Source organism: Limanda limanda, chromosome 7 (assembly GCF_963576545.1).
Source record: "Limanda limanda chromosome 7, fLimLim1.1, whole genome shotgun sequence".
In the NCBI taxonomy this organism is placed as follows: domain Eukaryota; kingdom Metazoa; phylum Chordata; class Actinopteri; order Pleuronectiformes; family Pleuronectidae; genus Limanda; species Limanda limanda.
The window spans coordinates 20,397,560-20,425,478 of record NC_083642.1 but is presented as its reverse complement, the minus strand read 5'-3'; the positions used below and the strand labels follow the sequence as shown (position 1 = coordinate 20,425,478).

The 27,919-nt window shown below is 40.8% G+C and overlaps 2 protein-coding genes and 5 non-coding genes across 8 annotated transcripts; all 7 read right to left on the bottom strand.

Moving 5' to 3' along the window:
* Positions 1-1,483: 1,483 nt before the first annotated feature.
* amt (aminomethyltransferase) lies at positions 1,484-8,459 on the bottom strand. Its single transcript, XM_061074225.1, has 9 exons — positions 8,194-8,459; positions 5,684-5,851; positions 5,133-5,213; positions 4,907-5,038; positions 4,735-4,813; positions 4,319-4,464; positions 3,816-3,996; positions 3,381-3,536; positions 1,484-2,808 (listed from the first exon to the last, which is right to left on the bottom strand). Exons 1-9 carry the CDS (start codon positions 8,326-8,328, stop codon positions 2,633-2,635), a joined length of 1,254 nt encoding a protein of 417 aa, XP_060930208.1. The 5' UTR covers positions 8,329-8,459; the 3' UTR covers positions 1,484-2,632.
* Positions 8,460-12,992: 4,533 nt separating this feature from the next.
* On the bottom strand, positions 12,993-25,283 carry hyal3 (hyaluronidase 3). Of its 2 annotated transcripts, none has more exons than XM_061074742.1 (7): positions 25,159-25,283; positions 16,024-16,357; positions 14,622-15,057; positions 14,265-14,412; positions 13,987-14,110; positions 13,495-13,584; positions 12,993-13,403 (listed from the first exon to the last, which is right to left on the bottom strand). In XM_061074742.1, the coding sequence occupies exons 2-7, from the start codon at positions 16,297-16,299 to the stop codon at positions 13,098-13,100; spliced, it is 1,380 nt and encodes a 459-aa protein (XP_060930725.1). In that variant the 5' UTR covers positions 16,300-16,357; positions 25,159-25,283; the 3' UTR covers positions 12,993-13,097. The 2 variants fall into 2 exon arrangements, with proteins under 2 accessions (XP_060930725.1, XP_060930724.1); XM_061074741.1 differs by having other exon boundaries at positions 16,024-16,326.
* On the bottom strand, positions 22,076-22,189 carry LOC133007904 (U5 spliceosomal RNA). Its single transcript, XR_009680196.1, has one exon. It is a non-coding gene; the product is annotated as a U5 spliceosomal RNA (small nuclear RNA).
* On the bottom strand, positions 22,728-22,841 carry LOC133007901 (U5 spliceosomal RNA). Its single transcript, XR_009680194.1, has one exon. It is a non-coding gene; the product is annotated as a U5 spliceosomal RNA (small nuclear RNA).
* LOC133007902 (U5 spliceosomal RNA) lies at positions 24,005-24,118 on the bottom strand. The gene has a single exon (XR_009680195.1). It is a non-coding gene; the product is annotated as a U5 spliceosomal RNA (small nuclear RNA).
* An 844-nt stretch (positions 25,284-26,127) lies between the features above and the next one.
* Positions 26,128-26,241, bottom strand: LOC133007905 (U5 spliceosomal RNA). The gene has a single exon (XR_009680197.1). It is a non-coding gene; the product is annotated as a U5 spliceosomal RNA (small nuclear RNA).
* A 970-nt stretch (positions 26,242-27,211) lies between these two features.
* On the bottom strand, positions 27,212-27,323 carry LOC133007907 (U5 spliceosomal RNA). Its single transcript, XR_009680199.1, has one exon. It is a non-coding gene; the product is annotated as a U5 spliceosomal RNA (small nuclear RNA).
* Between the last annotated feature and the right edge of the window lie 596 nt (positions 27,324-27,919).

Here is a 27,919-nt window from a genome sequence, read left to right as displayed (position 1 = left end):
TTCTTACCAAACATTGCAGCAAATTAGAAAGTGGTGAAAATGTACGTAATCAGGAGTAATTTTAAATGGGCGTGGTAAAATGGCTTAACAGCGCCCCCTGGAACGCATCCACTAGATTTCCCTGTCACCGATCTTCACAAAAATCGTAGCCCAGGTGTATTGTGACCAGACAACTTCAAATTGAGATGAGTGTTATCTCAACAAGATGGAGATCTCGGACAAACACGGAACATGAATCCTTTGATGCTGAGCTTTCAACAAACAACTCAACTCCTGCAGTGACAGTGGTCACAGATCAAAGGAATATTTGATGTCTTGCAAACCTCTCTCTCTCTCTCTCTCTCTCTCTCTCTCTCTCTCTCTCTCTCTCTCTCTCTCTCTCTCTCTCTCTCTCTCTCTCTCTCTCTCTCTCTCTCTCTCTCTCTCTCAGAATTCGGACATTTCCTCAGGTACGGCGAAGGTTCATCCTTCGCCAAAGGAGACGATGTTGTCATAACTCCACTGTGCATTGTCCTTTCACCACCAAACTTCTGTCTCATGATCAGAGTCCAAGCCTGAACAACTCTATGTGTGAATATTTCCTCAGGGTCATAGCGCCACCTACTGATCAGTGTGAAAATGAAGTTGTAGTAGGTGACACAAAATTGCTCATGCTACCTCAGAGCCCCTACTTGAACAGATCTATTAGTCTGTACGTAATAATACTGATGGCGCGACCCACTGGCAACAGGAAATAAGCTTTGTTTTACAACTATCATTCAATTTACATAACATTTTCATAGTGTGATGTGCAATTGTAAGCGTTGACCATAATGAGCAATTAGTAGGCAAGAATCAACATCACGTGACAGACGCAGGACGTGAAGTGTTTATTCTTGCTGCAGTGCGCAAAACTCATGCAACGCTTCAAAATACGTGTGCTCGGCCCGTTCAGTGCTGCCTTGCAGCCCTATTTGTAAGGATTATTTTTTTTCAGGCAAATGTATTGGCTTTTTGAGGGCTTTAATTAGGGCTTGAGCACCGAACAGTGGGAGACAGTGAGGCCCTATTGAAATAGTAAAGATTATTATTTTTAACCAAATGAATTGGCTTTTTGAGGGCTTTACCATTCTCCAATGCTTGAAAATGTACATATTCTGGAGTAATTTTTATTAAATATGTTTTAGCTAATTCAAAAATAAATATAAGAATATATCTAACATCTGTTTGTCCACACTTATTTTTGAACCCTTTATATTATAATATAATTTTCAAATCAGAATTCAGCATTTCAGTGTTTACAATTTTTGGCCGAAGAGGGAATTATGAGACATAATACTATGAGATACAATTAAAACTTCTTTTTAACAAAGAGTTCTCCATACTCACCCCAAGACAATTTCACCAACTTCAAACATTTAATAATTTTCCTATTATTTGATGATATTAAGAATGTTTTTATACACAAAAAATAAGACATAAGAAAAAAAACTGTGGGTCACAATGCAGAAAAAATTGCCTTTATTGAGGAAAAGTTATTTTAAAATGTTGATATTAAAATCCACACTCATACATATAGTGCACTTTCAAGCAATACTAGTATTTCTATATTTAGTTATCATTATTTTAAGAAAATAAGACATTAAGTGATCCACAAAAAGTCAAAAGTCAATGTCCAAGTTTAATAAAGAAATTGCACTCTATCAGTATTCAGATAGAAAACACATTTAATATCTTTTAAACTAAGTTAGACTTTCACCACTGGAGTAAACTTGGAGTTTATATGAGGAGATCTGGTGATTGTTCAAATCAACAGAGAAAAACAGAACTCCATCAGACAAGATCATTACAGAAAATCTGCTCATTAACACAAAAAGCCAACTCCGCAAACTGGACTTACATGTTTGTGTTGATTAGCACATTCTCAAGGGGGGGTGGGGGACTTAAGAGTTGACAGGATAACGAGCTGGCTCCGTTTTGCCCCTTTAATCAAACTAACCGTAATGTCAATAGAAATCTGGCCTACATACATTTTAAACACCTTAAAAAAAATAAAAATGCTGATTTAATGTATAAAAAACACATTTTGATTTTATTTTATTTTGGTCCAGCTGCGACAGATGAAAATTGTATCATAATTCATTAGAAAAACCTATAGTCTACATCAAAAAGTTATCTTAATACTTGGTGTTGAACTTGGTATATGAAGCACGTTTACAGAGCATCTGTTCACATGTACACTGCGGTCATACACTCATTCTCAGACTAATTTATTCCACGCATCTCATGTATAAACTGCTAACAGTTGAAACCATGTTAGTGTACACTCTGTTTTTTTCAAAAAGCACATGTAGAATACTGACTGACTGTATGTAGAGTGACAGTCTCATTAGACCAGTGTACACATGCACACACACCCACACATACATACACAAACACACAAACACTGTATTTCATTATAGTTTGAGAATCAACTTTCTCCACTCTTCCATTGGTGTGGCATTTCTGGAGGTAATCAGAAGGGGGCAGCATTTCTTAAGAAGGGACAGAGTGGAGCAATGTTACAGTGTGTGTGTGTGTGTGTGTGTGTGTGTGTGTGTGTGTGTGTGTGTGTGTATGTGTGTGTGTGTGTGTGTCTATGTATATGTTCCTCCTATCCTGAGTAGTAGTTAGTGGGGACAAATGGCATCTTGCTGACGATGGCCGGCACTGCTTTCTTCCTGACCTCAACCTGGATGTTTGTTCCGTTCTTAGCGAATGCAGCATCCACGTAACCCATGGCAACGTTTTTTTTCAGGCAGGGAGAGGGGCAGCCACTGGTCACCTCACCTAAATAAAACAGTGAATGACAGGTCTTTAAATCTCTTAGAGAATACAGAACACACAATTTTAGGGGTATTATTTATCTACTTTGTACTTTTCTTGGACATTCAATTGATTCATTCAGTCAATAAATGCTGGCGTGAAATCATCAGGATTTCTTTCAGTGCATCACATAGGTGCACGCATTTAAAAACATCGTGACAACATGTAAAGAAATAAAACTACATTTATATTTATCACACACACACACACACACACACACACACACACACACACACACACACACACACACACACACACATATATACATTCATATATATATTATATTATTCATGAAATAATGTATGATGACCAACAAGACTAAGCAGCTACAATCCATTAGGCGACAATGTGTAAGATTTGAACATGTCTGACTGTAGCGACACCACAGGATCATAGAAGACACTTTATGAACAAACACTGCCCAGCAAGTGCATTTACTTTGGTGTAAGTTCTGAATATACAATAAAAGTTGAATTTATTCTATAAAACTCTCAATTGTCTTATCTCGCAGCTCTTGACAAACGGCCACTCCTCACCTATGACCTTCCCGTCGGGGCTGAGGATGGGGGTGTGTTGTCTGACAGGCGGGCCGGTGGACACCAGACCAACTCTCTTCCTGGCCGTCTTGGCTTTGATCTGGGGTACGATGATGTCAGCACCAGGGAAATCCTTCGTCTGTCTTCTACGTTTTCCTGCGAGAGACAAGAAAAAGTGCGTCATTACACAGAACAGGCTGAACAATAGCACAGACACAACAACATGAATGGGGACGGATTTACATTTCAACATAGCAGCATTGACATTCTAAAATACACATTAAAATTACCGAAATACAGACAGAAACCATAGTTTCAACCCTTCCAGGTTTTTGGATATGTATTTATAAAAATTCCAGAGACAACTATGTACTTAAAATTTGTCTTAAGTTTTGCATAGATGCAAATGTTATGTAGTTAACACTTGAACCTCACCTATGGTCCAGACCAGGGTGGCCTCCACAGGTGTGGTAGTCTCATCGATGTCGTTGCCATAGAGACAAAGCCCGGCTTCAAGCCTCAAACTGTCCCTGGAGCCCAGACCAGCCAGCTTCACCTCGCTGTTCGCCAGCAGCTTCTCCGTCAGCTCCACCACTCTGGACTGAGGGACGGAGATCTGACAGACAAACACACACACACACACAAACACAAACACACACACATACACACAAGGAAGCTTTAATGGCTGTTATGAACTGGAAACAACACATTTTAACTTTAGAAGTGTTTGCTGAGAGATAAGTGAGATGAGTATTTGGAATGTTTAACAGTGTTACTAAGGGACAAAGCACCATGTTAACCAAGTTGCCCGACAACAAACAGGAATAAAGTTTTGATTGACAAATTTGTCCATTGTCCAAATCTGCTGTGAAAGACGTGTTTAACGATGTCAAAGTCACACAACAAGTCAAAAAAAGAAAAGTTTGACAGAAGCTCACCTCCACTCCGTCCTCTCCAGTGTATCCACAGCGAGTGACCCTGCAGCCGGGAACACCAAACACAGTGGCCAGGGCAGAGGTCATGAAGGTGAGTTTACTGAGGTCCTCCTTCAGCCCCTCTTGCAGAACCCGAGACATGGACGGGCCTGAAAACACACAGCTTGTTATTAATTCACATAACCTGAGACATGGAGGGCGGAGGAGAACACACACACACACACACAGAGGAGGTCCAACAGTAAAGGTAATAAAGGATTAATAGAGGAAAGAGCGAAATAAAACTACAAAGAATACATGAAAAAATAAGTGAAACAAAAACATCAGGCAACAGAGATATACCAACGCGGACAGACAGAACATTAAAGACAAGACTGGACGTAAAGAAAGTAAAGGAAAGATGGAAGGAAGGATTTTACCCTGCACAGCAATCAGTGCCTCATCAAGAAACTCCAGATCCACATCAAGACCCGCAGCTTTGAACTCTGCCAGTCTGGTCTACAGGCAAAACACACACAGACACACACAAAGTTACTATCAGTCTCCCTGACTCCAGACCTGTCACTCTACCTACAGTTTGTCTGGATTTACCTTCATATGAGCTGAGTCCTTGTCGGCACAGCCAGCGTTGGACACGACGTAGAGGTAGCCCAGGTCTGTCCTAGTCACTATGAGGTCATCAATGATCCCCCCTTTCTCAGTGGTGAGGAGGGACAACGTCCCCTTGGGGGAGAGGGAGTAGAGAAGAAGACATAACCCAGTGGACAAGCAATAGTGAGTTGATGCAGGTTCTCAGTGACACACTCCTTCATCTCACCTGGTTGTCCTTCAGTTCTGCAACATCTGCAACCACCAGAGACTCCATGAACTTCACTCTGTCTTTGCCATGGACTTTGCTCTGACAGGGGAAAACAAAGGGACATGATTAAATATAGAAATAGCAATAGCTTTATATGGTCATGAACTGGCATCTGACTGATTACCATGTTGTGCTATGATAACACATGTCTATATATGCGATATGGAAGCTTAAAGGTGTGTATATCCATGTTTAGAATATTAACTGTATATAAAGATGGCCTGTTCCCCAAAAGTGAAGCCAAGGAGTCAGAGTCTCGATTGCCTCCTGTTGGCTGGATGCAGAGTGGGTCATTAATCCTGCCTCCTCCATGTTAGTGGATATGACATTGACATTGCTACAGCAAATAAAGTTGGTGGTACAAGATGGCAGCTTTTTGTATATTGGATATATTAACTTCTTTTGTGGCTAGTGGCAAGAAGTGGAGAGGCTTCGTCCATCTTTATGTACAGTCTATGGTTCAGAGGTGCATGTATCTGTCTGCCTGTGTCAGTTTACACTTGTCCCACCTGCAGCATGTGGCTGACGTCGAAGATGGAGCAGTGCTCTCTGGTGTGCATGTGGGAGGCGATGTGGCTGTCTTTGTACTGGACGGGCATACTCCAGCCTGCGAACTCCACCATCTTCCCCCCGTGTTCCCTGTGGAAGTCAAACAGCTGAGTCTTCTTCCAGGTCGCCTGGGGAAACACAACACTGTGATGAGTGTACAAAATAACAGAGACATTCAAGATCCAGGGTTCTAATTGATATCTATGACTGTTAGCAATTTTGTGCAACTTGAGTGAAGTTGCATATTTGATGCTAGCCATTCTAGTTTTAATGGTTATTAGTAATAAACATTTGTAAATATGATTCATAAAGGTGCTGATTAAAACAAAATCTATACAATGATATTATACTTAAAATATGTTTTTAAAATGGGATGCATACCTTTTTCACTGTATATATTTTGTACAAATGTATACTTTTAATAGTTCCTTGTCATTATTTTGTATTTTCTACTTATTAACACCTTACCTGGTGCTGTATTGCACTCTATGTTACACAGTAAATCCGATATGATAAACTATCTTATCATATCTGATTGATATATTGGTGTATCTGAATGTTATAACAAGTCAACTTCTATAATTGAAAAAAAACTACTTAGAAAAGATTGTTTCCTTAATTGGAAACATGATACCAATTTGTGTGTTTATGTATTATTCAAATGTTCTCTGTTGTGAGGAACAGTGAAGGTCTTATCTCTGCCCTGGAAGTGCAGAGGGAACGAGGGAATCCAGATGTCCTCCCTGATCAGGTCTCTTTCAGTCCCACTGATAACACTGGTTAATCTATTACAGCGTGTGCTGCAAATATCAGTGTGATGAGTGATTTAATAATCACTTATTTATTAAATATACAGCTCAGCAGTTTATAGCCTGATCAAACAGTCAAATGTCAGGTAAGTCAGTTTCCACACGCATCATGTTCTGTTCTTCACAACGCAACATCTGACCTTTGAACCCGCCGGTGAAAGGTGGGGGGGCTTATCAGGGAATACAAGCAGCGGTGCATTATGGGATATAGTGTGTCGGCATTCTACATCTATCTAGACTCAACTGCATTTGGACCGGACTGCTCAAGTCCAAAGTCGGCTCTCAGAGTCAGGGAGGCTGTGATAAGCACACACACTTACACACACACACACACACACACACACACACACACTAACACACTCATTAACACACAAACACACAAACACATGCACACAAAATTAACTAACAAATTTCCATAATCCACATCAAGACTTTTGCTTTGTGCAACGTGCAGAGATAAATCTCAGCTGATGAATTAGGTTTGACTGATCATTTTTCCAGCTCCATAAACAATATCTTAACAGCTTGATAAACAACAGAAATCCTAAATTTTGACTCATTATACACACCCCTGCTGTGTATCTCATTGATAACCTTATCTGTGAATGAACGGATGAATAGATCTCTCTACAGCGTGAGATCACAACACGTTGAATAAGCAGCAGCTCGGACGGGGCAGTGCTGTAGAGTCAGTCACTCGTGGTTGTAATAAAATCACGGTGTGCAGCTGCAGTGAAGTGAAGCAGGCGGACGGAGGGAGGAGGGTCTGCTGGGACAGATGTACATTAGATCTGCATGAGCTGCTGCATCACACTGCTGTCACACAGTCCTATTACTGGAATGTGAAACTAATCCAAAAAAGAGGAAATGAGATTATTATTGTTACATTGTTACTAAAGTTGAGAGAGGAACATAGCTCTTCGAACACTTTCTCCACTTATATCCTAAAGAGCTTTAGAGTTTTATAAGTAAAACTTTGAATAGGAGCCAGGGACCAAGCATAAGATCAGCTCATATTAAACCTATTAATGACGTCAATATCACACATGATGGTGCAAACTTTAATTAAAAAAGAACATTATGAGAGAATTAGATAAATATCTTTTGAGTAGGTTTATATATGCATATGAACTCACCTCAGGACTACGCTTGTCACGATATCAGAAATTATTACGCTGATATTATCGAGACCCTTTTATACCACGGATATTATGATAATATAATTGCATAATAATGCGAGTGCACCATTTCGAAGTGCACTGAACTTTTCATTCGAAAGAGTATTGAGTCTGACATTGGTATTAGGATTCAAAACAATAAATAAAACGTGTATAATATAACCAGACGGGAACAAAACTTAAAGTAAAATGGACTCTGTTGACAAAAAATAAATATGACACATTTGACAGAGGGTGTATGTCAGCAGCCTTGTGCACTGGGAGAAATGGTTAGATGAGCTGTAGGTTTGCATTTGGGTCACTTCTCCTTTCAGATCAGTATAATCATGATATCATGACAGAACACGTAGAGGTGGGGTTGTAGTTCACCACAAAGCAAAGATCTGCTCAGATCCTCCAGTCAGGAACCTGTGGTTGAACTGGCTGCAGCCTTTCCCCAGTAGAGAACCAGTGACGGTAGAAGTAACGGTTCACTCCTCTCACCTCTGCACTTGACGCCGGTCTCTGCTGCTGCCTCCTCCCCGCACATCCGAGCCCGAAGACCCGCAGCAACTCGTCCCGTTGAACCCGCACCGCGACCCCCGAGCCCCCGAGCCCGAGCAGCCCCCGAGCCCACATGATGCAGCCTGAATCCCCGCTGAAGAGTCTCACTCACACCCGCTGCTCCGAAGACTGCAACACTTCCGCTGCGCGACTCAACTCTGAGGACGAGACGCTGAGGAGCCTCTGCTCTCCTGACCAAAACACGTGAAGCCACAGCGACGATGGACGGGAGGCGCAAAGGCTCATGGGAAATGTAGTCGATGCGTCTGTTTTCTCTGCAGCATGTTTAGGCATTTAGAAAGTTACGTTTATTCTTATAAGACAGTGGGCTTTATTGCGTATAGACTGTGCGATTTATGATTATAGACTCTATGGTATATGCTTATGCAACGGGTGTGCCTGTCTTAAACAGTCTTCATTTTAACCTGGTGACACTTATATACTGTATGGTTTGTGCTTATAGATTGAGGAGTTTATGATTATAGACAGTTGGGGTTTGTGCTTATAGACTGTGAGATTTAGAATTATAGCGTGTTTGGTTTGTGCTAACAAGGTGTGTGGTTTATGCTACAGACTGTGGGGTTTATGATTATAGCGTGTATTGCTTATGAGTGTAAGGTTTGTGCTTATAGAGTGTAGTTTATGCTTGTAGACTAGGGTTTATGCACAATATATGTGAGTTTTTTGTTTATAAAAAATGTATTGTTGTGTGTGTATAGACTGTGGGGTTTATTCACAAATATATTGAGTATAGCAAGAGTCACACAGTTAGTGATAATAAGTAACATGCAATACCTAAGTGTAAGGATAATAATACTTAAGTGTAAGGAAAAAAAATATATACATAATACAATATACACTGTAAAAAACACGAAACATATGTGCAGTGTGAGAATAAGTACAGTGAATGGATTGCACATGAACCATTGCACAGACAGAATGAATGTTGCACAGTTAAGAGAGTTAAGCCTGAGTTAAAGTGCAGTCAATAGAAGTAGTTTGTAGTTCTACTGGGAGCAGAACTGGTTGTAGTGTTGCTGAAGGAGCTGCCCAGTGCTGTGATGGTGTCCTGCAGGGGGTTGCTCAAAAATATAGACTTTTATCGTTTATACATATATACTGCAGGGTTTCATCGCCATTGAAAAACCACATTTCCCCTCAAAAAGAAATAAATTCCAGCTTCATTATAAAATTATAAAACTGTAATTTTGCATTTGATTCCATCAAATGAGGTCAGATAAGTTTGTTCCACTGTGACTTTCCCCCCTGTGGTATTTGTGTGTGTGTTTATCCCTGTGTATCCCATCATGCTCTCCACCAGATCATTGAGTCATCCTTTCGCGTGAAAAACTAATAATACCCCCTGTCTCTGCTGCTATTTTGGGCTCTGAGGGCCTGCAGGGCTGGGTGTGTGCAAGAGCATGTTTGGGGGGGTAATGGGGCTGAGAAGACTTCACCTCCCTCTCCATAGCTCTCTCTACCTCTCTCACAGGCCAGGGTGGGCTAAATTGGAACACGGCCACACACAAACATAGCTGGTAGAAGAGGGTGGCACTGGGGGCGTCCTACAGTTGCTCAGTGACACACAAGGAGTGGGAAGCAAAACTTAGAGGTTCCATGCGGTTCCACACGCCAAGGATTCTATTGGAAACACATTTGTCATCGTTCAATCGGAGTTCAGCTCCTGGATAACGTGTGGATATTTAAATGTCATATTGCAGCTCCTGTTGCTGCTGATGTTTCTTTTTGGCAATTGAGCGTCTGGATGTGAGACAAGAACAGACCAGGAGAAACCAATACAACCGAACACAGCTCTTGTTCTTTGTGACAGAAGGTTAGTGTGAAGATTGTGCAGTTTTTTATCTTGTAATATCTTCTAAGACCCAGTCGGTCTACAGTCAGGTCGGCTGTAAATCAGTTCATTGGTCATCCATTCATTCAGTAGGTTAGTCATTAGGGGCCTGTCACGTACTTTGGCCCTAATTCAAATTCCAGTAGCATTGTGCCTTTATGGGGTTGACAACCAGCTCTAATAATAGTTCTGATAAATCAGCTTCTCATATAACAAAAAGGTTTTGTCTTCAAATTAAAGGCAAACAGATCTGTTCCCCCTCGAAGCCCCTCGACCCACTGCCCTATTTTTTTATTTCCTACAGCAGGTTTTCTTATTCCTTGCATCCCATTTATATCACTGTCTTAGAGAACCCACCATATTCTCTAGTATTATTTTTATTAATTACATTGATATGTTTGGATATCTGAGATTTTGATTACAGGAAACTCGGTTCCAATGGAGCTAACAATCCCCAAAAATCAAAGGGAACCGCTGTAAAAATCTGTTGATTGACTGTGTATTACCACATCGTAAACAGCTGCCGTGTCTTCACTAGTCAGATCAAAAGTACTTTGCCTCTTGCTCTTGCAGAGTTTTCAAGAAGATATATCGTCAAGATATGATAAATCTGGTAAAAGAAGTGTTGACTAGTTGAGTGCCATCTTGACTCATGCAATCCATGTCCTTATCCTGTAGAGGAGGCGAGATGTCAAGGCCTCCTTCACAGACCACCCCTCAGTTCTACAGAGTCAGTGAAAGGGATCTCACTGAGATCGAGCTGCATTCTGTGGACTCCATCAACGATCTCCACCGAACACACCTCGAACACAGCCAAAAAGGTACACACACAAATACTGCAAACACAGCCACAAAGGTACAGACAAATACAGCAAACACAGCCACAAAGGTACACACACAAATACTGTGAACACAGCCACAAAGGTACACACACAAATACTGCGAACACAGCCACAAAGGTACACACAAATACTGTGAACACAAAGAGGTACACACACAAATACTGTGAACACAGCCACAAAGGTACACTCACAAATACTGTGAACATAGTCACAAAGGTACACACAAATACTGTGAACATAGTCACAAAGGTACACACAAATACTGTGAACACAAAGAGGTACACACACAAATACTGTGAACACAGCCACAAAGGTACACCAAATACTGTGAACACAAAGAGGTACACACACAAATACTGTGAACACAGCCACAAAGGTACACCAAATACTGTGAACACAAAGAGGTACACACACAAATACTGTGAACACAGCCACAAAGGTACACCAAATACTGTGAACACAAAGAGGTTCACACACAAATACTGTGAACAAAGCCACAAAAGTACACACGCAAATTTAACAAAGACCGCTGCAAAGGTACATGCATAAATACTATAAACACAGTCAAACATAGAACACACACTACAACTAGGAATGCAGCAACTGAGGGACACACACCCAGGCAGAAATATATCAAAAAGCTAAAAAGGTAAATCCACCTCAAAAACACGACAACAGGACACAACCACAGACACTGAGTGAGTCCACTGTGTGTGCTTTCAGGGGTGAGGCCTCCTCGTCCTGCCTACACACCTTCTTCGAATGGGAACCTCTACACGTGTGATCCGACAGCTGTCAGTCAAAGAGGCCATCCAGTCAGCAGCAAGTGGCAGAGCCGTCTCCAGGACATGTTGACTCCCAGTTCATCACGCGCCTACGCCATGGGCTGTGCTATCATCACTTTGCTTCTTCTTACAGTGTTTCTCATTTTCTACTTTTTGGGTGAGATTTCATATTTTCAATTGTTTCCCCTGATATACTCCTTTATGCATGGATTCTATTTTGTCGTTGTATTTTTCCATTTAACAGCATGTCATCTGATTTGATTTAACCCAAAACGGTCAGACTGACATTATGCTCGTGTGTGTGTGTTCCATCTTCAGTCCAGCAGGGCGGCGCAATCCAAATGTTGACAGAGGCAGTGAAGGAGAAAGAAGCAGCTGCCACAGAACTGTCACTACTGATCCAAGAGCTACAGGCACTGAGACACAACCTGACAGCAAGGAGAGGGGAGACATGACCAAGATACACACAGAACAACAACTTGCACATGAACACTGAAAATTCTCTTGAAGCGGAAACATTTGTCAAGACGTTCTCGCACGATTGTTGTGTTTCAAGATGAAATGTATGTCATAGAACCGTTTAATTAAGTTTCAAAAACTTTCCATCTCAAAGTCACATTATTAACAGCATGACTGGTTGGATTAAATCAGTTGAGTTGGTTTATCTCATGATGTTACATCACACATTTAACATTTACAGAAATCTAATTCTTCATGATTGTTTCTTAAACTAACGAGTGGATTTGAATTGTAGCCACTGTGCCACACATAGTGTTTTAATGAACTGACTCTCTACCTTGTTTTGTGCTGTTAATCACTTAGTGTGAGAAGGTGTCAGTGATAGTTCACTGCATCACTGTAGAAAACTACTTGAGGATCAATACACAGCAGAAATGTGATGGATTGTGGAAAAGGAAAACAGATATTAATGTAGACGGTATTGTTATCTGAGTGTGTATTTATTAGCACTGGATAGTAAATATATATGTTTTTAAAATGAGTTTATGAATTGTATGTAACCATGTCATAAAGTAAAGACTTTCTCTGAGGTTATATCTCCTGAACAAATCTCTGTTCACTGCAGATAAAATAAAATCTAATAATAAACAAAACTGAGAAAATGGAGGAGAATGAACCAATAATGTCAGAATCTGTCATTAATCAAAAAAATCAACAAATAATGAGATGTTCATGGAATCGTTTCTAAAATTTAGTTTTATGTGACTTCCACGTTGTTTTAAAAGAAAAAGCAAAATAAAACCAAATTCACAAAGTATTTATTTATTTTATATTCCAATTAGAAACCGACATGCTCCTGTTCTCTCATGGACGAGGACTGACAACACTTTCACCGAAAAGTTTGTGTTACTTCAGTCCGTTCTTTCCCCTGCTGTCATCCTTCATCATCTCTCCACACTCCTGCCCGGTCCAGCCTGGGTAACACTGACACATGAAGTGGCGATTCAAAGCTTTGACCCTGGAGGGGTCATGAGGGTCTGAGAGCAGAGCTTGACCCCAAGAAACCATGTGACCAGAGTTGGGGCGTCGCCTGGTGCAGCGCCCATTGCCGTGACAAAGCTGAAGGCTGCAGCGGTGGGTGTCAGACCTCAGTGATCGTACAAACGGACCCAAGACGCCCTGGACATAGTTTCTGAGAGAGATGCACTGATCCTGGAGGGGGGGTGAAGGGGAGAGCGTCACACACAGATACATGCAGTGATACAATCAGACAGAAACTACCATTTCTCATCACTGCACAAACCTTGGATTTGGCAAATTTCATCTCTCCCCACAGCACCACTCCAGCAGCTCCCAGTGAGGCACTCTCCCCAAGTGTATGCACCAGGTCTGTCTGCGCACGCACACACACACACACACACACACACACACACACACACACACACACACACACACACACACACACACACACACACACACACACACACACACACATAGTTAATTGTGCAACATATTGACAATAATGTTGATAACGTTTCTGAAACTAATATGAAAACTGTGATATGCACATCAACTAGAAATTATAAGCATTCTTTTTAAAGATGGATTATTTTAGATTTCTTCGAACTGCACGTGTCATGTGACTATTTTGTTCCAATTATCGAGATTGAGTGACCATCCCCTTTGGTAAAAGTTAACCAAGTATGATTCCTGGATTTGGAGAATCAATACCTGTACTCACTTTATTCAAATGTAAATAAAGTCACAGTGTTTATGAGTTGTAACAAGCTCGTACCTCATTGAGAAAGGTGAGAGTGTGTGTGAATGCTAGTCGGGCATAGGGAAGAACTGGTGTGGCGTGGTTGATGTTGTCGCGGCGCCAGAGTGATGCCACCCTCAAGGCCTCCAGCAGCCTGTGTCTGAGTGAAAGAGACAGAAATGTGCATCAGTAATTCCATTATCGACCTGTGTGGATAAAAAGATCGATACACGTCTTTTATCCTTAGCTTCCACCAGGTCCTGTGGGGTGTTTGTATGACATAACCCTTCTTCATGCTTGTTGTCTCTGTGTACCTGACCATGAGAGCTGCGTCCTGTGACCCTGCCAGCCGCTGTGGCAGGTAGATGCTGGGATAGAGAGCAGTGGACTGACTCCAGAGCCACGACAGACGCTCATTCCGCTGCCTTGTCCCTCTGTGACAGCGTCCTGTGTAGCTCTTATCTGGGCACATGTGTGAAACAAAAAAGACACAGGACTTATTAAAGACTTCAACTTTGTATTTAAACTTTCGCTTTCTTTTTCTATTAGCAGTTAAATAATGGTTACATAAAACATGTCATCACAATCATGTTATTTGAAAAGTGGCATTTTAACAAGGTGATTACATGTACAAACAATGGTGTTCACAGTCCACTGGCCATTTGTCCTACCTGTCTTTATCTTGTGCTTATTAAAGCAGGCAGGAAAACCATAAAACCCCCACAATCCCTTGGGATGACCTCTGACCGCCGACCGCAATGTCTCCTCCATGAACAGCTGAGCGCTCTCTTCAAACTTTCGCCTCGCCAGTGATGTCACGGCCGTGTCAGACAAATATGGTCTGGCCTGTCTCACCAGCTGCTTGGACAGCCTCCGATACTCCATCTTTGATCCAAAATTTGTCTCCCACAGTGGGCGCCACTCCTCCCAGTCGATAACGGCCAAACCCGCAAAGTTTGGCTGCAGCAAACCAGACATCTGCGTGACCGTAAGGGAAAGATGGGCGGCGAGGTCGCCCTGCTGCGGAACTCCTCCGTTCACCTTCCTGCCGTCTCGGGAGAGGTATGGATATTTCCCCAGCCGGTCACGGTAAAAGATGGTCATTTTCTGGAAAGATTCAATATTTACCCAGAGAAGATTATTACAAAATAATAACGAGCGTTTTAAACCTCAATTGCAAAGGAAACAGTCCCAGTCAGTGACTGGGTGAAGGAAAGTGAGCATCGAGAAGCTAAAGAGACAAATCTCTTTCTCAGGAGTGGGCCTAGATCAAACCTATCCTAAAGTGACTTATTGATTTATAAGGTGGACACAAACACTAATGCTTATATTACTTGTATGAAAAATATATTAGAATGAAAATGATCTTATTTAATATCTGTGACCATGTCCACCTCCTCAGGGTTCAAAGGTTCAGTGTGTAGGATTTAGTGTCATCCAGTGGTGAAGTTGCATATTACAACCAACAGCTCTCCTGTCCCCCCACTTTCTAGTGTATAGGAGAGCTATGGTGGCCATTCAGTAATGTAAAAATGGTCACGAGTCAGTGCTTGGTTTGTCCGTTCTGGACTTCCGTAGAAACATGGTGGTGTAACAAGGGGACTCCGTTAAAGACTAGTCTGTGAGGAAGGCCCCTTCTAAGCAACAAACCCTAACCCTATTTTCAGGTGAAAACGTGTTGTATTTCAATTTCGAAAAATGGATCCCCATAAATTCTACACACTGGACCTTTAAAATTGGGTTCAAGACGGATCGGACCATAAAAGGCTGCTTGTAGAGGACTTTCAACCAACAATAGAATTGTTCCTGATTACATTTAAAATACATTTGTAAGAAAAACTGTAAATCACAGATTCAGATTCATCACATTTTCCAAAATATACTATTAAGTTCATAGCCAGGTACATTTAAAGTACCTTTGATAAATAGATATGTCCAGATCGATTACTTCAATGCAATAACAGAAAGGTTAAAATAATTTTACGTGAAGATGATATATATATATTACTAACTTATACAAGGATAAGGAAAGTATCACATCCACTGGTGACAGCTCCCACTGTGTTTCATCACCTGTCCCTGGAATCTCTGGTGTCGGTTCTCTACAATATCAAAGTCTCCCAGGTTCAGGTGGACGTTGAAGCGTTTCTGACAGCGCGACGTGGGCATGTTCCAAACCACGACGAAGGGCCGGTCCTTCAGGATGGGGCCTGCTGCAGCCACAGCAGGGGAGCGGGTGAGAGGGAGAGAATTCCCATGGCTGAAGTTCCCAGGCAGTGAGGTGAGGGGTAGGGGAGAGAGGGAAAGAAGGAGGAGGAGGAGGTGTAGATGGAGGTGAGACAGCACCATTGCTGCTCAACAGCTGACTTGTCCTTCCTGGCAGGAGAGAGGGATGAGCCAGTCAGATCTAATGATGAGCAAATACAAACTGTTGACGGTGAAAATTAAATACATTTTAACACGATGTGAGTTTATACTTCATGATCAAAAGTCCCTAATAAAATGAAAAAATAAACACACACCAAAGAAATATTTCATTCAATTTATTTCAATCATTTTACAACATGGAAACACCACCATGTCTCAGTTTAATAGTATAACAAATCTTAAAAACTTTAATAAGGCGTAAGATCTCTGGCAGTTCCCAAGGCACATTCCACCTTCGAGTTGAACGTAACAACATGTCACAGGATGTCACAGCATGCAGCAGTTCAATGATCGTTTCAAGACAGAAATAATTCATTTGAATTCAACAATGAACATATTTCTCAGCGTGCAAGTTAGCTTAACAACTACCCACAGGGAGAAAACCAATTATTATATTTTTGAGCCCATCTCTTTCGAGAAAAACTTTCAAAATATCTAAATGATTCGACTGAGCAGGTAAGGATGATTAAAATTATATCTACCCCTTCTCCTCAATTGAAAAATACATCATGTGTGAACGTCAAAAACATTTCCAGGTCTCGTGAGTGATAATGAGATGTGTTGACTGGAAGTTCCACTCTCATGTGTCCTGAATATTTAAACGTTCCTCCTCATGAGCTCTGTTAGCTGCATTATGCGACAGTGAGTAGCTTTTAACAGGAGATAGAGTTCCTACTGTTCATCAAAGTCTTATACTCTGACTCAAAGAATGGGAAAACAGTCTCAAACTCACGTTATTCCTGAATTAACAACAGTAAAACCCTTAAGTGAAGGACTTAAGTGAGCAAAGAGTTGAATTCTAAAATTCACAAGAGGCACTGGAAGGTTTTAAAATATTGTCGTAATTTTTCTTATGAAAAAGCCAAAGACGAGCCTCTTGAACTGAAATATTAAATCTTTCGTGTTTTGTTTGACAGTTGCAGACCATGATATAATTTGTGTTGAGTCCATTTGAACATGTGTTTCTATACTTGTAATATTTCCAGGCTCTATTTCTGCTTCAGCTGGGAACTTCCACCAGAACTACCCGAGCCTGGACTGTGTGAATGTGACCATGAATGTGAGTGTGTTCATCAGTTTAATATGAGTGGATGAATGTCAATGTCTTTGATTCCTGTCTCTGAAGGTTTCCTCACGATGTATTTCCTCTGGGACATGTTTCCTTTTTATCAGAGAGACCATGAATGGTGTGTGTGCTTAATGTTTATGTGCACATTAATGTGGGTGTAGGCACTGTCAAGTGTATACGTTTGTGTGCTCATCAAATGTCTTTGTGCATCCAGTAGATGGGAACTCCTTTGGCGTCACTGTAGGGAGTCTCGTTCAAGGTCTGAACTACGAGCCCTGCAGATGGAGGTGGAGGAGGAGGAGGTGGTGGTGGTGGAGGGATGGAGGGAGGCGGTGGGATGGAGGGTGGAGGAGGGGGTGGAGGAGGAGGTGGAGGAGGAAGAGTTGGAGGAGGAGGCTGAGGTGACCCTGCAACATAAGCACCTCCTGAGTCTCTGTTCACTTGTGGTATTTGAGGGTCCATCATTGTCCGTGTTTGTTTCTGCGTGCTCCTCTCGTCACTCTGTATCCTGGAGAACCTCAGCAGCGTCTCCATGGGAACGAACGATGTCATGCCGCCTGCGCTCTGCACTGGCGTTGAGAGCACGTAACCCAGGTGAGCGTAGAAGTGCTGCTTGTCGTGGGTGGTCAGGCACAGGCGCTCGAACCCTTGGCCTTTCGTGTAGCGCTCTGTCTCGTCCATCAAAGTCCGGCCGTAGCCCTTCCCTCGCTCCGCCCTGGACACGACCACGGACTCCACAAACAGGAAGCTGCCGTGACCCACGACCTGGGACAGCCGGACGTGGCCCAGCAGCCGCTCCGACTCCCCATGGCCCTGCAGAAGCACCAGGCAGAGGGGGAACTCCGGACAAGACTTCTGGAGGGAGTGAACCCGGGCGGCCTGACTCCTCTGCCACTCGGAGTTCACCAGGTCGGCGCAGGGAACCAGCAGATCTGGACGCTGGTGGATCGGGACCGCATGGATCCCCCCCGGTGGTTCAGAGTCAGCATCAGGCTTCACTTTATCTCCTTCAACATACTCTGTCTGACAGTCCGATATGCAGGTGGGCCGCAGGTCAGTGTTCAGCTCTTCTCCGGTCAGGGATTTGGAAATTGATGATGTTATGGGTTCAGACCTGTGGTGATCAGGGTTTAACTCAAGTCAGTTTTCATTCAACTACTGCAGCTGAGCGCAACATTTCAGAAACTCTTCTGAACATGCACTTCCTCAATTTAGTGGTGAGTCTGACTACATCACAGTTTGTATGACACAACGGGTCTTTTGAGCCAAGTCCAACATGAGCTCTGCTTCCTGACTATGTCACAATAACAAGATGACTCTCATTCGCCTGGTTACACACTGGGATCAGATCTTAATCATCTCTGCATTCACTCCACAATATGACTTTAAACATCACTTTTCACCTCCTCTGTTTTAGATATTGTCGTGGGAGGAATGTGCCTTGTTAAATCATTTTTTATCTGTGGGGAAAAGGATCAGTGTTCAGGAGTGAATATGATCATAAAACTGCTTCTCTAAACATTAGCCCACTGTGCAGAGGAGCTCCAAAGCAAAACTGCAAGATTGATTCAATTGATTATTATTAGGTCTGAGAAATGTCAATAAATAAACATACAAAATGCCCATCACACTAAAGCCCAAATTTATATACCAACTCCTGTCTGAGGGGCGAGAATAACAACCTTTTTGGTCCACGTTCATTTTAAAAACATGTCGAATGATTATTCAGTTAAAAAAAAGCAGAAGTGACAGGAGACGTGTACTGTATGTCCAAGTCTGCACTATGACACAGCACATGCATGTTTGTGCTGATTCATTAATATGAACCACAGCTGAAAACTCTAACAAGACTCATTAATTTCTGAATGAGTCTTGTTAGAGTCTCTGTTCATTTTAACAGAGCGTGTATGTGTTAACATTTATTTTGAAAAAATAGCCAACTTCTTGCAGTGAGATTTATCATGGATACGTACTGATTATTGTTTAAAAATAATTATGATTTTGTGTTTTTATTTTATTTTATTCTATGATAGAGAGTGTATAGTACAAAAAAAGGGGAAAGAATGTTGGATAAAATTAAACTTTAAGGTTGAGTATAAAAGTCTGACACTTTTAAGCTAATCCCTTAGTGCTGGCGGTATGCTAATCCTCTTTCTTTTTAGGGATAAAATGTGGGAACAACACCTCTTACATCTCAAATGAGAAAATGCAATCATTCCTCTTCCTTCTAGGAACGACCTGAAAGAGTGGCTTCAGATAACGCACACCACCACTGCTGATTCAGAACATAACAACCACTGTTAGCAGTTGCAGCACTGGGAAAAGGATCGTGGGTATAGTGAGAAAGTGGTGTTAGCATTTCCAGCAGCTAAGACAGCTAAGACTACTGCTAACCCAAAGGGTATAAAGAAAAAACAAAAAGCTGAAGATCCTCATAAGCAATGGTGAGCCTTTCAAGGGTAGAGCTTTGGCTTTGGACTGTGGGTAAAGATATAAATAAAGAAATTAATCTCTAACATAAATCTTTTTAAAGTTAAATCACCACATCGCTCAGCTACTGAATATCTACCGTCTTCACTCGGTCTCATCAGTGTGAATCTATTATCTGCCACATTCGGCCATATGGTTTCTTCAGAGACTGAACTGTGACGCAGTGAACATTAAGTACACTAGCTTCTTATTCTTTCTAATTCTTCCTGTTGCTACTTTTTGTTAATTATTCAGGCTAATTTAAATTTTAACCAACTGTTAATGTCGAATTCTATACTTTCTTGAGAAGAGTAAACTCCTATTCGTATATCAAATGTTACTAGAGCAGAATGTCTAATGTTGATACTGTGCAGCACAAACTGAGTGAACAGTTTGATGGGAAATCGAGGAATCATCTATTTAGCAACTTCACAGGAGTCAGTAAACTCTTTGCTACATCAACTTAAAAAGGCAAAAAAACAGAGTCGAGTTCATCTTAAAGCTGAAAGAAAACCACTTTAAGAGTTTCTGTGTTTTCTACTTATCGGTAAAGGTTCAATAAGGAAATAATGAGAATCAAAAACTGGTCCAAACAGTCTGGGATTCAATTTTGCATTTCAGTAAAAAGAAAAGGAAACAGAAATAACAAAAGATAAAAAAATGATAGAAAAAAGGAAAAAAGGGAAAAGACCAATAGTTTAAAAAAAATACCAACTCACCGACAGAGACCAGCTGATGAATGTAGTTCTGACTACTCAACGCAAGTTCACATTCTCGCAACATTCAGAAAAAAGGATGTTGGAGAGATGCAACAGGAAACTGGCAGTTGACTGATAATCACACTGAAGCCAAACAACAACTAAACTCATGTTCAAAAAACGACACTTCAGTTTTACACCAGCATTCAAATCAGGAAATAACACCTACATTTTCTCACTGATCGCGTATTTTTAGTGCCACCTTCGACAGATGACTCAAACCCTATAAAGGTCATCGGTAACTAATTAATGACCAGTCATTAATGACTCTAGATGTAGTAGTAGTGAATAGATCGCCGCCATTTAAAACGTTATAGTTTTAGGCGTTTGTGCAGTGGTCAAATCCTTTCCCAGCACCATGTAAGAGGGAGAAGGAGTTGGTGAGTTGTATCTTACTTGATTGTTGTAAATTACAAAATGAAAGGGAAGCTGGACGTAGTCGACAAAACATGGTCACCTAATGTAAGCATTATGGTTATGGATGAGATGTAAATATATATTTTGAGCACACGTCCTGCCTGTTCTTAGCCCTGTAGCTCTAAGACCAGCTCCGTCATGTTATTTTCATCTGAGAAATATTTCTAGATTGTCAATTTACTTTAATGATCTCCACAAAGTCATTCATGCTTTTATTCCTGTCCGGCTGGATTATTATAATGTTATTTGTTTACACCGTCTGTTTTTAAGTTATCTCTCAAAACGTACTTTTAACTAATGTCTTATATTGATTGTTTTCTGCTATCGCTCATGTTTCCTTGATCTTTTTATTTTGCCATTACTTTTAAATTATGCCATGTCGCATTACTTATCTAATGTCTTTGATTTGATTGATTTTCAGGCTTTTGAAGGTAAACTGACTTCAGGAGTGACCCAACTTCTTACAAACACATTAATACTCTCTTTTTGTTTATCACCTTGTCTGTATTGCTGGTGTTGTTTGTTTGGTGTTTTTTGTCTCAGGTCATCTCACACACACATTACTGACTCTCACTCCGCATAGACCAATCAGTTGTTTCTTCTGTCAGAGGTAACACTCTTTCTTAAAATTCAAATAATAAGAGGTTGACAGTTTTGCACAAAAAGAGTTCAAGTGTGCTAGTTTCCATGGTGACTGAGATCTGAATGAAGTCAGTATTGGTATTTCCCACTTCAATTATCATTGATTGGGACACCTTTCACTGGTAAATAATCCGTTATGCTTTACTTGTCCCATTTATATGATAATGCTGACACAAAACTCACTGAATTACACTAATTTACCTTATTAGAAACATTATTATTTAATTGTTAAGGATATTGATTATAGATTTCTGACCACAGCAGTTATATTATTTTTGAGAAAATTATTGACAACATATATAAAAACTAAATAATTCGAGTTTATTATTGAACAAGTTAAGGAAGCCCCGCATGACACAGGGCATCAAAAAATTGAGATAGACTCTTATTGGTCCTCTCCACGGAAATCTTTAGTAAAAGGCGAAAGATTTATGCGATCTGAAGAGAACCAAGAGCAGATGACTGGAGAGCGGGTGGATCTCGGCTCCGTGTTTCCGTCTAAACCTTCTCTGTTATGGTTCAAGTTTGGTGGACACATCTGAAACATCGCGTAAATAAACTGAAACATACAGAGTTTATACTATGTGGCGAGAAGACCTCAGCGTTTTGAGTAGAAATATACATGTTATTTAATACAACTTTTGGTTTGCAAACGCTATGCATGATGGGAAAATAGCGACGGCGGCCGCGCCTCTACTTTTTGAGACCGTTTCTTTAACTTTGCTAGAACAATCTGATTCGTATCGATACAAGAGTTATGGCTTGTAACGTTGACGATCGAACCAAACCAGGGGTGGAATGTTTCTGTCGTATTTATAAATGGTTAATTTGTACTCTTTTCATCTTAAATTGTGCGACTGCGCATTACGAGTTCCGAAGGTTAAACGTGTCAAGAGGACAATCGTCTATTCGCCCTGAGCGGACACATTTTTTTGTTTTTAAGGTCTGTTTAATCTCATTCGATTCAGGGATTTTTATTTTGGACAAGTAAAGGAAGCCCCGCATGACACGGGGCATCAAAAAATTGAGATAGACTCTTATTGGTCCTCTCCACGGAAATCTTTAGTAAAAGGCGAAAGATTTATGCGATCTGAAGAGAACCAAGAGCAGATGCTTGTGTTACGGTGGGATCCCAACACCGAGTCTCCGTCTAAACCTTCTCTGTTATGGTTCAAGTTTAAATGACACATCTGAAACATCTCGTAAATAAACTGAAACATACAGAGTTTATATTGTGTGGCGAGCAGACCTCAGTATTTTGAGTACAAATCTGGTAGAAATGTTTAATTCATTAAATACACCGTTTGTATTCCAACCGCTATGCATTATGGGAACCTGGCGAACGGGTCGCTCCTATAGTTTTTTTTTTAACTGAACCGTTTCTTTAACTTTTGTAGAAAACTCAAATTCGTATCGATAGATTAGTTATTGCTTGATAAGTTAAAGATCAAACCAAACCGGGAGGTGAAAAGTTTGCGTCGTATTTATAAGTAGCTCATTTTTACTCTTTACAGCTAAAGTTGTGCGACTGCGCATAACGAGCTCCGAAGATTAAAGCGTCAAGAGGACAATCGTCTTCTACTCACCCTGAGCTGACATCGTTCCTGTTTATAGGATCTTCAGGGCATCAAGCTGATTTTCTACGCAGTGCTCGTGTCTTCTGGATTCTAATAAACTATCAGTCAGCAGTGACTGATTCAACAACATATGTGTCAGACTGAGGACCCAGTCTAGAAGTCCTCCATCTATTTACATGATCTACTATATGCCTAAATAAATAACATCATGTTACATTAAATACATTATTAATACCACTCTGAAGTGAACTCTATATTTTGCACACTGTATAATAAGTAGGAAGCATGTTGCATTCAATTGAGAAAAAAATGCTCAGTTTTTCTGGATTATTCCTAGATCCCCAAAAAGCTCTTATTTAACAAAGAGAGCATTGAAACATTTAATCGATAAATTAATCTCGTTAATCCAACAAAGCAGCACTTGGTTTCCAAGTGAATGTGTCTTGCTTCTGTAAATATAGGCCTACCTTCATTTTATACCTTGTGGGGTTGAGTCTTTACTCTTATTGTTTGTTACCACCTCATTATTTTCTAGTCAGATCGATCAATGACATGTTGTCCCACAGTTTCATGTGAAGAACAGTTTTGGGCCCACAGGAAATTTGTCTCATTGTGATTAAACGTATAACACTGTGTGTACTGAGAGTTTCCCCTTAGTGTCAAACTAGATAGCTTTAAATTGAACAAGTAGAGGAAGCCCCGCATAACACAGGGCATCAAAAAATTGAGATAGACTCTTATTGGTCCTCTCCACGGAAATCTTTAGTAAAAGGCGAAAGATTTATGCGATCTGAAGAGAACCAAGAGCAGATGCCTGTGTTCCGGTGGGATCCCAACACCGAGTCTCCGTCTAAACCTTCTCTGTTATGGTTCAAGTTTAAATGACACATCTGAAACATCTCGTAAATAAACTGAAACATACAGAGTTTATATTACGTGGCGGATAGACCTCAGTATTTTGAGTGGAAATATATAATTCATTAAATACAACATTTGTTGAGCAAACGCTATGCATGATGGGAAAATTGCAACGACAGCCACGCCTCTACTTCGTTGAATCTTGACCGTTTCTTTACCTTTGCTAGAAAACTCGAATTATTATCGATAGCAGAGATATGGCTTGATACGTTGAAGATCGAACCAAACCAGGATGTGAAATGCTTTCGTCGTATTTATAAATAGCAATATTTTACTTTTTACATCTTAAATTGTGCGACTGCGCATTACGAGCTCCGAAGAGTACACGTGTCAAGAGGACAATCGTCTTCTATTCACCCTGAGCGGACACCTTTGTTGTTTTTATTATCTTTAGCGCATACAGACGATTTCCTACTCAGTGCTCGTGTCTTCAGGGTTTAAAACACGTTGCTTGTCACCACCACAGTGTTTTTGTGTCAGATCGATCAATGGCCTGTTCTCACATGGCTTCATGTGAAGAACAGTTTGAGGCTCAAAGATGAAATATGCTCCACTCGTGCTGCAGATACATGTTGAGTGTTCCGTTCACAGAACTCATGGAAGACTTTACTTCCAGATCGCTTGAATGGAGTCATTTTACATCTTATTTACAGGCTGTAAGAGTTTCTGCCACCACTGTAAGTTGGGGGAACAGCCACTTGGAACAGATGAGCTGTAAATGTAACATTCAGTTCATAATCACATCTTCTTTTTGACCATATAAGACCATAGACAACTAGGGATGTGGCTACATGCTAACTAGCTTCTCCTCTTCCGCTCATCTTTAAAAGTACACTCACAACAGTCACACTATTTCAATCCCATAGAGAACCACAACACAGTTATTAAAAACAACTCAATCTACATGTCAGCAGCATGAAAGTGAACCTACATGTTGGATCCTCTCCGCTGCTCGTCCTCCTCCCAAAGTCGTGTTCACTCAGCTGTTCTCAGATCAGTCTTGGTTCTCTCAGCGACAGATAAGAGGTTCCTGGACAGCTGTCACCGTCTCTGAGAGCTGTTCCCCGGTCAGTGAGGTACCGTGATCCCCGCCTCCTCCCTGACAGGAAACGTTTGTGTTCATCATGACTAATTCCAGGTGTCCCGTCTGCCCCCCTGCGGATGGGAGTGGTATGACATAAACAAAAGGAACAAGTCCACCCACCTGTTGGAAAATGAACAGCCCTGCATTAAGTAACTGTTCTGTGAGACATGATGATGACAAGAGCATACATGGAGCTTATATATATATATCTGTATTAGAACCTATTCACATTATTACATTTAATTATGTGTTAAATCAGTCACTTGCAGCCACAGTAATGACAGTATGCTGTGGTAATTAGATTGACAAATCCTGCAAAACAAACATTACTGTGCCCTGATGAAAAGGTTACTACAGATCTAATAATGCAATATTTACCCCTGCAAAGTTCACGTTTCTGTTTTTCACAAGGCACAAACAAGTTTTTTTTATTGCTACACATACAATAATAACTGTATCTTTAAATCCCCTTTCTCCAGCTGAAAACCAATGTATGTGGGGCTTTAGTAGCCTCGACACGTTATTGGAAAGAGTAGAGGCATAATTCTACACCAAGTGCGCACAGCACCTGTCCTCTGTCAATCAAAACATTATTTATATACAAGAAATCCATTGCAGTTCAAACTCAGTTGTTGCGATGGAATTTTGCTGATGGCTGATCTGGAGGCAGATGTCAATATCTGGTAGCAGTGGAAATAAGTTCCGTATTTCTTCAAACACGTGGAACAATTACTTAAACGTGTGATAATAACTTAACGTGTTGATGACTTTAACTTGTATTATATCAAGTGGTTTTAATGTTGAACAATAACAGGAAGCCCCGCATTACGCAGGGCATCAAAAAATTGAGATAGACTCTTATTGGTCCTCTCCACGGAAATCTTTAGTAAAAGGCGAAAGATTTATGCGATCTGAAGAGAACCAAGAGCAGATGCTTGAAACACGGTCGGATCTCACTTCCTTGTCTCCGTCTAAACCTTCTCTGTAATGGTTCAAGTTTGAAGAACACATCTGAAAGACATGGGAAATAAACTGAAACATACAGAGTTTATATTATGTGGCGACAGACCTCAGCGTTTTGAGTAGAAATATCTAATTTATTAACTTCGTTGCGCAAACGCTATGCATCATGGGAGCACGGCGACTGCGGCCGCTCCTCTACTTTTTGGAGACTTTACCGTTTCTTTAACTTTTCCAGAAAACTCAAATTCTTATCGGTAGCAGAGTTATGGATTGATACGTTGAAGATCGAACCAAACCAGGATGTGAAATGTTTGCGTCGTATTTATAAATAGCTATTTTTTACTCTTAACAGGTAAAGTGCTACTGAGCATTACGAGTCCTAAAGAGTTTACGTGTCGAAGGCTCCTGCTCCGCCTCAGGACATTGTTCCTGTTTTTAGGATCTTTAGGACATCAAGACGATTTTCTACGCAGTGCTCGTGTCTTAAGGAATGCAGTCAGGTCCTTTTAACACTGGCGTAACGTTCAAATGGCAGAAGCCATTATTTAGACAACCTGTAGCCACGTAAGCTACTTAGCTTGAGCTAACATAATGACTGGTTGTGCAGGACAACATACATATTCTGGTCCATATTCCATCTTAAAACCCAACCGAGTGATATCTGTATCGCTATTATTACCAGCCTGTTAATATTTCTATTCAACGATCAGTCTTCAGTGACTGATTCAACAAAGCATTACAGTTATTGTAATAAAAACGATGTGGGTGGGCAGTAAAATAAAAGCATAGTGTTGTGTCAGACTGAGGAGGACACGGCCTAGAAGTCATCCGGTTACATGAACTACAAAATGCCTTAATAAAATACATCATGACATATTACATGTGTTATTAATAGGGTTAGCTCTACAGTGAGCTATATATTCCGTATAATAAGTAGGAAGTGTGTAGCATTCAATTGAAAAAAAAATAGATATACTCTTATTGGTCCTCTCCACGGAAATCTTTAGTAAAAGGCGAAAGATTTATGCGATCTGAAGAGAACCAAGAGCAGATGTCTGCGGAATGGCTGAATCTCGAGCCCGAGTCTCCGTCTAAACCTTCTCTGTCATGGTTCAAGTTTGAAGGACACAACTGAAACATCGCGGAAATAAACAGAAACATACAGAGTTTATATTATGTGGCGGATAGACCTCAGCGTTTTGAATAGAAATATATACTTTATAAATACACCGTTTGTTGCGCGAACGCTATGCATGATGGGAAAATTACGACAGCAGCGCCTGCTCTAACTTTACCGTTTCTTTAACTTGTCTAGAAAACTAAAATTCATATCGATAGAAGAGTTATGGCTTGATACAATATCTGGAAGCAGCTGAAAGGTGCAGTGTGTAAGATTTAGGTGAAAGGGATCTATTGGCAGAAATTGTATGTAAAATAATCAAAGGGATTTTTTCACTAGTAAGTTTTATCTGAATTGTACAAATTGTTGTTTTCTTTACCCTAGAATGGGCCCTTAATATATTTAAATACTTACAGAGGCCGCCATGTTTTTTACAGTAGCCCATTCTGGACAAACCTTTTTAACAGTTTTTATGACAGCTGAATGCTACCACAGGTTCTCTTTCACGTTTCAAAGGTGTGGGTG